Source organism: Nanorana parkeri, unplaced genomic scaffold, assembly GCF_000935625.1.
Source record: "Nanorana parkeri isolate BGI_ZX_2015 unplaced genomic scaffold, ASM93562v1 scaffold553, whole genome shotgun sequence".
Taxonomy (NCBI): Eukaryota; Metazoa; Chordata; class Amphibia; order Anura; family Dicroglossidae; genus Nanorana; species Nanorana parkeri.
In genome coordinates, this window is record NW_017306821.1 from 178,662 (window position 1) to 191,185 (window position 12,524).

Here is a 12,524-nt window from a genome sequence, read left to right on the forward strand (position 1 = left end):
GTGCAGCAAAATAGCTTAAATATCAAGGGGGTGAATACTTTTGAAAGCCACTGTATTAATGAACACACAGCTGCATTAATGTGTGTATTCCATATCTGCCTAGAGGTCAGTGTTAATAAACTCATACAAATTCCAGTTACTTGTAGGTTCTGGCAAAATCTGGAAAACGCTCCAGATCCCTTCACAAATAATACTGTCTGATAGCCTAACTGCCCATGTATGGAAAATGGGTTAGGCATTTAATTACTGAACTTGTCAGCCAAATTTATGCTCCAGACTATAGATCTATGGGTTGTAATTTAAGAACAAATTTAGATTTATGAGGCAAGAATGCCTAAGAATGTCTGCTGACATCTGAATACCCTTTAACCTTACATAGTGTTGCAATTGCCAGCTGAGCTAGAAAACATCAGTATTGCATGAGAAAATGGGTATTCACGTATTCCCCAAGACTGGAATTCCATAAGGTTCCTGCAGTGCTCCTGACCAACTTTTAAACCAATCTTCCTAGAAATGACATGTTGCATGGGAGTAACTGAGATCCCATATGGAGCAACATGTATAAAAGGGAGGAAAGAAAATGGGAAAGAAGTGTTGTGTTTCCCCGAAAATAAGACACTGTCTTATATTTTTTTTCCAAAAAAAACACACTAGGTCTTATTTTCAGGGGATGTCTTATTTTAAATACTGTCACACACAGTGTCACAATACCTGCAGGCTGCAGCTGTCCTGGAGCTCTCCTCTCCGATGCCGTCCACAGTTCTCTGTGGGATCCCTGCCAGGGTGCCACCTCTCTCGTCGCAAGGCTGGACTGCGCGGACCTCCAGTCAGAAGTTCCCTCAGTGACTGAGGCCCAGTCACCTCTCCACACTCCGACCCCACTGGCCATACGTTCCTTGCCGCGCTGTGCTGCTGCACGCTGGCAAGTGTAGTTCTCTGCCTGGCGGCAGCTCTCTGGGGAAAGGCTGAGGCAGACTGGTGTCTGCCGATTTCATGACAGGGGCGGCATGCGGGAGCTGTGGCGCAGCGGTTAGTCCCCGCAATGTATTCTGGTTACTCTCTGGGCCGCCCCCACCCCCAAACTAGGTCATATTTTTGGGGTAGGTCTTATATTACAAGAATGTTTAAAATAGTGCTAGCTCTTACTTTTGGGGTAGGTCTTATTTTCGGGGAAACACGGTAGTAACCAGTAACAAAATGTCTTTTTAAAAGATGAAATGTATTGGTCACTATAAGCAAAAACTGTGGCAAACCATTTGGCAATAACTGTAATAATAACCATGATCCTCCCATCACATTAAAGCAGAACTATGGGGTACGTGATTTACACTCACCCTCATAGTTAGAGCCGACATGTGACAATGAAACTGTCACACGTCGACTCTATAGATCGGGAATTGAGCGAACACATACCATCGCTCGCTCACTTCCCGATCATCTCCTGCAGAGAGCGGTGACTGTCAGTCATCTCTCCCCGCGGGGATTCCCCTCTCTGATCCTCCAGCGCTGAGTGGAGGAACGAACGGGGGAGGGGGCGGGCACAGCTGACTTTGCCTCTAGATAGGCAGAGCCCGCTGTCAACCAGCTAACTGGGTGGATCTCAACAGTATTGTCGGGATCTGTCCCTGCTGCAGCGCTCTCAGTATACAGCAGACAATATACTGACCTTTGGGTCACGGGAGGAGGTTAGTATATGTCCTCCTGTGACCCTAAAGAGAACTATGGGATAAAAAGGTTACCCATAGTTCTTTTATTAATAAGTCTTAATTTTCTATTGGCACTTAAAGTAGAGTGGTAAAAGTCCATAATACATAATTGTGGGTATCTGGGATTCTTTATGACCCCGTACATATTCAGACACTTTATAACTCCATATTTAATCTGAAGCATGTACTGAGAGAAATTTCCATTGCTGACCTTCTGAAAATGCCAGTTGCCTGATTGTCATAAAAAATAAATCCAGATTAAACAAATATACATTGCCCAGCAAATTATTTTTTTACATTTACAGTCATCATGATTCCAAACAGCTGGCTCCAACTCTCTCAGCGCTGTTTCTCTGAACGTCCTGTCCAGTAGAAGATGACAGGAGAGAGCACAGTCTCCAGCAGCTGTTCATCTGTTAACTTAAAGAAAGGAGGCGCAGGGATCAGGGACAAGAGAGTAGCTTGCCTTGCCATGTCTGAGTGTTTGTGAAGACGCATACAGCTTACTAGAACACACAAAGTTGGCTCCTATAGGACCCTGGAAGGTAAAGGAGCCACCCTTAAACAGGATATCAAGGCCAGTGCCCAGGGGACCAGCTGATTCTGCAGGAAGCTAAAACTTTTAAACATCAAGCAGCAGCATCCATTGTACGCAATTTTATTGGCAATTGAAATAGCTTAAAAACCTTTTGACTTTAATATCACTTTGAATGTATAATATATTCATACCCATCTCAGATGTCTGTGGCATTAGTCAGCCTAAGACAAATGTAAGTGGCTGCCAGCCAATAATCTGTGCTAGACTTATTTTTATTATAATTATTTGCTAAAAGGGTAATTTTACCCAAAAGTGAGCATGTAGAGTCTGCTGAGCTGCGTCATTTACTGGCATCTTATATTTCTCAAGGGTTTAAGGACAGATCCAGGAAATGGAACTAAAGGAGAGTGGGGACTGAGTATAAAGGTTTAATTACTCTAAACTCTGTGCTGTCCTTTAACATCTCTCGCAGGTATTACAGTGGTAATGTTAGCTCAGTGCTTACAGCCCGCACGCTAATTTTGGTTCATGCTATTTTATGAATGGAATTAATGGCTGTAAATGACAGTGACAAAGACTTTCTTTATTCCAATATCACTAATACCATCAAGCAAAGTTTTAGATTTTCCCATACCATAAGAAAAATATGAAAATATAAGTACATTAATGTAATGAAGGAAAATGTTTTACCTGATATGGAAAGCAAGTATTTGTATATATGAACATGTTACAATGTGATTCCCTATTGCAGCATAAGATAGCTATTAAGTGGTGTAGACATTATATTTGTCAGGTGACTTTTCCAAAATAACAGAAATATAGATAGATATACAGTATATAGTATTTACACATTCTGTTATGTGTAAAGTTAAAGTTTTTTTTTTTTTTAAAGCCCTCAATCAAACCATGAGCTGTAGATATTGCAGAGAAATTAATCTTCAAAGTCCACAACAGAGGCACAGAAATCTCAGCTATTTTCAATGGAGAATAAAATCTTGGCATCCTACCAGCTTTCAGATGTGAACACACAGTGGGTATTTATAAACTGGAAACAAATGACGACTAAAACATGACTTTAGAGTATCTGTTATGATTTGTGAGAATTCATTACATCACAGTTCCTGCAGCTAGAGAAGTCAGTGATGGCTTGTTTTAAAGTTTGATTGCTCCTTGTTAACAATTAGTAAACATTTTAATGTCCAAAGTCTGGCTACGGGTACACATTAATGGCTCATTCACATAGGCATGCACATCTGTACGGCGTGCACGCCCAGAGACCTGCTCCCGGGGAGGACAGGTGTGCCATGTAATGGTGTGCAACCGCCTGTACATCCCTAAGGGAGGATGCGGCTGCACGTGGCTATACATGATCTGAACCTGCATATCGGTACAGGTCAGTCGGTCCGCATTTGGACGCAGACAGTGTGCGTCCATGTGTAGGCACCCAGACCTTTCTTATTTCTATGGCCATACGCTGCTCAGCTTAGGTGCTGGTTATGTAAGCAATTTCCTCCTGATTTCCTTCTGGAACGCTACGTCACCAAAGTCTGAAGGCAGATCTCCAGCCTGTAACTGCAAGATCTCTCAGGATTTTCCAGATATTGCAACATTTTGCCAATACATTCAGATTTCCCTTTACCCTCCTGTACACATACAAGATGCCAGATCTTCTGGTGCACATGTGCGAGATCTAGCAATTGCAGGTTCGCAGGAACTGATTTTTTTTGCAGATCAAAGAACAATCATTCTAATTTGAACATACGCATCTATTTATGAATGAAGACTGCAGCCTTCATTCATACAGAAGCAGTTCAACACTCATAAGGCCAGGGGTGGGCAAATTAATATGGAATACAGAAACCAGCCTGTCCAATCAAGGAGCCAGCAGGATTTGTTTAGGAGCCGGTTCCATTGACAACAACTACAGAAAAGTTATAAAGTTTAAAATTTAGGTAACAGGCTCCTAGGATTTGTCCAGCCCTGCCTTAGGCACAGAGTGGGTTCCACACTGCTCAGCAACACAAAGGGGTTGATTTACTAAAAGAGTCAAGCATACTTTGCAAAGTGAATTTTCCATTTGCATGGGAATTTTTACTTAGTTGAGTGAATGTGTTGAAAATACACTGCAAAGAATACCCAATTTTGTGCTTCAAAAAGTGACCAAATGATTAAGAGTAAAACTATTGTTGCCAAACACAACAATCTTTTATACTGAGGCCATATCAGTACCCTAATCTTTAATGTGATATAGCGATAACTGGATAACTACCCTCTTGATGCCCACTTTTGCAATTCCGTCCTGAAATTTCTCTCACACTCCTACATCAGTGACACCAGATGCCCCAGATCAGACTAGATGAGAGAAGACCTGTAGAATAATCTGTTACTGAGCACCACTTATAAGAAGACAGAAGAGTTGATAATATTTGTGATATATTTGTAAAAAAAAAACTTAAAACCTATAAAACCTAAAATACTTGCTCTACAAACAAGCTGGGGGAAGCCAGCCAGTCCTTGTATATCTGACAAGCATGCAGCTAGTGAATTAAGTAATTCTGATCTCATTAAAGTATAAAATATTACCTCTATTATCTGCTTTAGTCTCCCGTTCATAGTGTTCAGTATAGGTTATTCAATCCAGAATTTTGCATTTATAGCCCCTTTAACTATAACCCACTTCCCCTGAAAAAATATGACTGCCAATAGAATGCATGGCTCAGGACAGTAAGTGGCTGGGAATCTCCCCAAGAAGACACAGCCAAAAACAAAAACACAGTTCTAGCTGAGTGGGGATGGCTAAGAATGCTTAAAGTGACATTAAAGTCAAAAATCTTTTTACCTCCCTCCAATGTTAATGAAAGCACTTACCTTAAATGATGTTTCTTTATCCGATCTTCTTCTTCTTTACTGTCCTTTTCATCTGTCCCTCCAGCACTGCGGCGGGTCTCCGATCTAGCGCTGACTCCTCTTAGCTTTCTGGCATTTCCTGTCCCACGATGTCTGCATGCGGGTGCACGCGTCCATAGACTTACCTTGCGTCTCTCCCCGCGTCCCGGTCGAAAATGTGAACTGCGCATGCGCCCGCCCCAAGATGCTTTGCGGCCACCCGAGAATTTTCACATTTTCTGTCTTTTTGCATATATCTACTGCTTGCTAGCCGTAGATATATGCAAAAAAAATGGAGGATTTAATAACCCTTTAACAATGTTTTATCGCTATCTGTGCCTTCCTGTCCTTGTGAAGCTTGCACCTCCCATTTCTTGTACAGGCATAACAGAGACAGGAAGTGAGAGAAAATCTCCCCAGTTGGGTCACAGACAGAAAAAAAAAAAACAACAAAAGGAATTTAAACTCTTCCCTACTCTATCCAAAACTATTTCAAAAAGTTTGCTGGAGTTAGGCTTTAACTGATGATTTATTCCATCTTGCACTATAAAGCCCAATATGGGGACCCCTAGCTACACAATGATTCGAAACTAGGGACATCAATTTCCGTGAAATAGGCGGTAGATTTTAACTGAAAACAAACTGAACAAAAATACACATTGCTGTACTGTAGCCAGTATCTGACAAGCCAACAAAGCCCTGGAAGCACTGGAGAGTTCATAACGATCTGTTTGCAGGTATTACAGTTTCCTTCCATTGTTTTTGTTACTGTGAAATCTGACACACAATTACACTATTGTATGATACTATATTTAAAAAGCAGTTCATAACAAACTAAGCCACTCAATCCATCAAAGTGTCAGTGATTATGCATACCTATGTTAAAGCTGAATTCTGTGGAAAAAGAAACAAAAATCAGGGGTATTGAAATTGAAACAAAAACCTACTGGGGCAGCACAGTGGCGTAGTGGTTAGTGCTTCTACCTTGCAGCACTGGAGGTCCCTGGTTCAGGTCACTATCTGCAAGGAGTTTGCATGGGTTTCCTTCATGTACTCCGGTTTCCTCCCACACTCCAAAGACATGCTGGAAGGTACATTGGCTCCTGTCTAAATTGGTCCAGTATGTATGCATGTGATGTATGGACCTTAGATTGTAAGCTCCTTGAGGGCAGGGACTGATGTGAATGTACACTATGTAAAAGCGCCGTGTAAATTATACTAGTGATTTCACTTATTTCCTGCACACGCAGGAAGTGAACAAAGACCAGTAAGGTCTGAAGCCAGTACACCTTCCCGCTATCCTAGTGAGATCTGCACTATGGCACACAGAGCTTACTTCCCAATATCTGTGCAATCAGTAAGATCTACACTATTAGTCACACAGTTCACTCCCCAGTACCCATGCAACCAAGTGAGCTACAGTCTAGTATACAAGGCTCACTTTCCAGTATCAATGCAAATAGTGAGATCTACAATATGAGTCACACAGTTCACTCCCCGGGCCTGTGCAACCAAGTGAGCTACACTCTAGTATACAGGGCTCACTTTCCAGTTTTGGGACATACAGCTCACTCCCTAGTATACATGCAACCAGTTAGATCTACAAAATATTACACACAGTACATCTTGCAATATTTGTGCAACCAGTGAAATCTACACTCTGTTACACACAGTTCACTCGCTAGTATCCATGCAACCAATTAGACATACATAGCCTACCTGTGGCAACCATTGAACTTCCTCTTCAAACTACATAAACCAACTGCATCTAAGTTAATGGTGGAGGAAGCAAAGTCATTTCAATGTCACTTTATTCTGTTCTACAGAATTGCAAATCTTGTAGGAAGTGTGGGGTTGTTACTTCTTTGCTACATGAGAATCACATGTTCACAGCAGCAAATGCTACATCTCTATGTATTCTATTTTTACACCAACATGTGTGAAGGACTGGGGGTACACTCATGTGGCTGGCTGGCTTTGATCCCCTTCACCATACCTATTGCTGTGTCTCTGCTCCACCCATCCACCACTCTCATCACTTTTTACTATCACTTTGTCTCTAGCACCTGAAGGACTATTTAAACCACTGTATCATACACAGTATCTTTTGCTTCTGTATTACACACAGATGCATTGGCTAATGTAAGCCCATGCACCCGTGTCTGCAATTATATCAAATAAATGAAACAACAAAACAGAAAATGAAAACATACATGATTACATACTATGGATTACTGAACTAAACCTGCAGCTGGAGGATCAACACTAGCGCATGACCACCATGAGCCAATACAAAAGAAGATTGGGAAAGCAAAGACAAATGTGATAAATAGCCATTTTTTTTATATTGTAGGCCATTTGTGTAGCTGGTTGCCCTGCTAACGAAATCCCAGTAATTGCTGGTGCTATAACCTTCTGAAGGTCCTGTATCTGATTATATAAAATGCAGGTCATTCTGTTCATGTGTCAAATAGCTTCCTCTCTCTGTGGTCCCCCTAATACACAATGGATCAGTCTAACGATCAGGAATTATAATTATTTTTCTATTTAACTTCAATAGCCAAGGTGTTTCAAAATGTTACATACTGTATATCTCCCTTGTTCATGGCTGACAAGTAAGGAACCTTAAGAGGATTCAAAGATTTATGCAACCACCGAAACATGTTGGCTAGATTAAAAGAAAGCTATTTTACCACGCATGATTGTTCAATCAATTAATTCTTTTAGTGCTGCAATATACTATATTTCCCAAGTGTTTACCCAAAGTCCACCATTGATCAGCAGGTACCTGAGACCTAAGGAGCAGTCTATTAACTACTCTTATGTCCCACAACTGACTTTTTACCTGCAGCTATACCTGTAAGAGTAACCACCTTAAATATAACATCACTCTCAACCCTTTTTTAGATTTTAAACATTATAAGCAGCTTATAGGTTTGTTTAATTTTCTTGTGAACTTCTGAAGCAACAGTGAATAATGAACGTCTTGGCTCAATTGAACTAAATAATGCAGATATATAAATGGAGTTTAAAATGCGTAGAGGATAAGCATAAAAATGAATACTTCTGTTTAAAATGCAGTAAACTAAGATCTGTCAAGTGTAAACACATTTTGAACATAAGTTTAACAAAACATACAGAAACCTTATAAAAGACAGAAAAATGATCATCAGCAAACCCTGCATTTTACAGTTTTGTTTCAGGGAATTAGAGTTCATGAAGTGTGACTGAAAAGAAGACCACTGTTGAGCGCTTTCCACATTTAACTCTTTTGGACAGCAAGTTTATAGTTGGGACTTCCTCTCAAGAGAGAAGAGATGAAAGGTCCTCACATAATTACATAATGCCATGACTATTTTAGGACATGTAGGCATACAATGTAATTATCCAAGCTGCTTTGTAGAATTCCTGTTTGGAAGTGGGATTTTATTGGCTAGTAGTTTTTCTTTCTTGTCTGGGTAATTCTAGAAGAATTTGGGGTGTTCTATTCAGGGGCCAGGTGCACAGCAATTATGAAAAAGGGAATATGAACTTGCATTGTTTTCTTAATTTTGTCTTAAGCCCTGTGGTTTGCGTGCCTTTAACCTGCAGAAATTCACCAACTGCAATGATTTATACCATTTATCTGCTATTGGCACTAAGAGTGTAAAGAAATATCTAAAAAATAAACAAATAAATAAAGCACTTGAAACATATTATACTATCAATTGAACCACTTTATGGAGCTTCTTAGTGACCTCAAATGGCATTGGCTAGTCTGTGAGGAAAATTCCCCAAACTCAATTAAAATATGATATAGCTTCACTTTTTCCTTGATTTGTGCCCACCTCCCCTCCCTCTGAATACCTGTCCACTGGCCCAAATATACATGTTGGTATCCCATAGCTAGTAGGCCAGAGAGCAAATAGGCCCTTTGCAAATACTAACACCAGCTCAAATGGTAGTCAAAACCAACTTGTTCTTTTGGGACGATGGGGTGCAAAAAGAGCTTGGCAAAAGTCTCTGCATCACCATCTTAAGAGCTTTTCTGCACTGGCATTTGTTTCAGTTTTTTTCAGCTCAAAGTGGCTTCAAGCATGTCAGAAGCACTTTCAAACTAATTTTGAAGGATCTTGAAAATATCATAAACACCTACAGAATGCATCTGAAAGCATGTCTTTTTTATCCTTCTTCTTGTCATGAAGATGAACCGGAACGGAGTGAACAAGCCTTTTTTTCCCTACCCTACCCACCACCAGCCCTGAGGTGATAGCTCAAAATAACTGCAAGGAAGAAGATGTACACATCAAGAGACATCACATAAGGTAAGTCCTTACAGCAGCATTATGATGGGGAAAAAAAACATAGCCTTTGGAGTCACTTTAAATGACGAGCTACTTCAGGGGTTGGAACTGTTAAAAACATTGAAAGAAAATCTCTGCCCGTTAAACTCCCAGTTCCACAAGGAGACTGTTTAAGCATAAAATATCTGCTGCTATACAATGCAAATAACATTTTTAATTGAGCCCTATAATCCCCTTTAAAAAAAAAAAAAATTCTGATAAGATTTTGAAATGAACGCAGTCACAATAAAAAGAGAGCTTAATTTGTACTGAAACAAAATGGTTCCAGTGGAAAGAATGTAAGAAATGCTGAGATCTACTCATGGGAACATACAGTATGTTAAAAATGAATACTAAAGTAGATTGATTGTAGTTATTACACATTTTCATGTGTGCCCTGATCTGCAGATATTTGTTTTATCATGCTCCGATTACTACTGATTTGTATTTCCACAAAAAATGTATAAATACATGTTATTTGGTTGCACATATCTACTAGCTTATCACTGTCCCGGAGTAGAACTGAAGCCAAACCTTTTTTTTTTTTGTTTCGGATAAAATAAGGGAGGGTTATAAACCCTTTTAGGTTTTCTGCCATCTGTGTCCTATTAGGGAGATTTTCCTTTACTTTCTGTTAGATAGCCACAACAGGAAGTGACAGTAAATTCCTCCAAAGTGAGGGATATCCCTGGTGGCCAGCAGGGTCACCAGAACATGTGCCCTCGATTGAAGATTTCCCATCTATACCTGTTCTGATTCCAACCCAAAATTCTACATTTGATTTTACTTTCACTAATAATGCACCAGGACAAATAGAGACGGTGGATCCCCATAATGGGGACACAGGCAACAATTAAACATGACAGGTGTTCTAATCCTTCTCTACTCTATCCAAAACTATAAAAAGGGTTTTGGCTTCAGCTGCACTTTAATTTTCCTACCTGCCTGTTTTTAATTCTTCAAGGTGCTCTGTGACTAATTTTACTTTAATGGAATGTGAACACAGACATCAGATGTAGCGTGCAAGGGTTTGGCATCAGTACCTGTCTTATGTTGGTTAGCAGAACTGATAGCCTTACATACATGTCTGGTCTTTCATATTCCAATGACACCAAGCTAAAATTTTCCATCATACTAACTGAAGCTCAACTTAAATGCAAAGAACTGTCTGTGTACTCATCAAAAACAATACTTAAAAATCTAAAAGGTTTACAGGAAAAAAATACATCATGAACATAACAGATATTAACAGAGCACATCAGTTAGGAAATGTGAGGAAAGTATTTTTAAATACTGCAGTGACATATTTTTGCTGTTGCTATTAAGTTCCGATTGAAGGGTTATATTCATGGTTTCAACATTTTAAGTATCTGCAGTTTAACTTGATGATATCATTACCAGTTCTCTCTGGAATTTCAGGAATCAGCAAAATCTAGGGATACAACTATTATTAAAAAGTGGAAATATTACAAAAAGGAGACATGGATTTCTAGAAAAATAAGTGAAGACAGCCATACTCATATGCCACAATATTCAGAGATTTAACCTGATCTATCGGCTGCCATGTAGGTCATTGTGACAGAGCCCCAGATAAAATTCTAAACTATACAATGAATGAAACCAACCATTTGAATATGAGGTAGCTGATGGCCTATCTGTCATTTCAGCCCTTTGGTAACAAAGCTTTGGCACATCTATTTTATCAGGAGGTAACTATAGGTATAATACAGTGGTGTAAAACATTTCTGTCCATGTGTGTACTCTCCTCTACATGGCAATACATACTGATGGCATGAAAACTTATTTGAGGAAGTTTACAAAATATGGGAAATCAGTAGCATGTACTCGGCTTCATAAGTATTAATAACACAAGGAGTTTCTTTGATGAAGTATACTGATAATAAAGCTGCCTGCACCTTTCTTGTAGAAACCATTCAGCTTTTTATTACAAATGTTATAGTAGAATAGGCAATACTCCAAGTAGAGCAGCACTAACGCCTAACTTCAAGCTCATAATAAATACATTCTTTACCAGTTTACATTATTAGATATAGGTCAAAAAATATATAAAATGATTAACCAGAATTTCAACAGACACCGAAGATGGTTTAATGCTTACCTAAGTAGTCCAATCCAAGCCTTTTACAAGAATCCATGCATGCTTGTATGGTATTCTTATACCCATAATCCCCTGGCCATAACTTAGTGGTGACCCACAAGTCTTCTCTCTTCACCCCACTTTCAGTTATTGCTTTACCAACTTGTTCTTCATTGCCGTATCTCTTGGCGGTGTCAATATGCCGGATGCCACAATTTTGCAGTGCATAGAGCAGTGCACTGTGGGAATAACCTCCTTGATGTGACAGTCCTATGGGACAGAAACAATTTAATGTAATAGTTAATAAATGTATAAATTCAGTCCTCAATGTTTTTTATTTATCCGCACTAAGTACATTTAACTTAAATTTATACACTGCCTCTTTGTGTTGAAAGCAGGCACCATTTTGTGCCTGCACAGAGTGGTTACTAAGCTCACTGTGCCTTCACTATGCCCAGAGTAACCCTATGTAAATAAAACATAATCACACCCGCTTCATGTACCACATACAAGGCCACACACTGTATCTCATTAGGGCTAAAAATAACTTTATTGTTCAAGTTCCAGCATGAATACGGACAATACAACTCACTTCTTTCTCTTAAGCAGGAGAGAGAGGAGTGGGTTGGAGTAGCAGTGTTAATGCTGGAACTAATTATTATTATTATTATTATACAGGCAGGGCCGGATTTCCCACAAAGCCACCAAGGCCTGGCCTTGGGGCAGCAGTTTGTAGAGGGGCAGCCAGGGCCGGATTTCCCACAAGGCCAACCAAGGCCTGGCCTTGGGGCAGCAGGGAGTAGAGGGGCAGCAGGGGTGTGGAATTCCTATCTCCCAATGCCCGGGCGCGTAGTTGTTTTCTACATTTAGCCCTGCTTTGGGCAAGCAGAGCTAAATGTACAGCGAGGAAGCCACCGCTTGTTCTGTACAAGTGATCTCAGCGACATTGTATGCAGCCTGCAGGTCTGCCATTC

The 12,524-nt window shown here is 40.0% G+C and overlaps 1 protein-coding gene across 1 annotated transcript in view; it reads right to left on the reverse strand.

Moving 5' to 3' along the window:
* LOC108791471 (glyoxal reductase-like) overlaps window positions 1–12,524 on the reverse strand; it is a 120,817-nt gene that overhangs the window by 91,090 nt on the left and 17,203 nt on the right. The window contains exon 2 of the mRNA XM_018561969.1: window positions 11,572–11,820. Within this exon, the coding sequence (XP_018417471.1) occupies window positions 11,572–11,820 (249 nt within the window). The remainder of the gene's footprint in view (window positions 1–11,571; window positions 11,821–12,524) is intronic.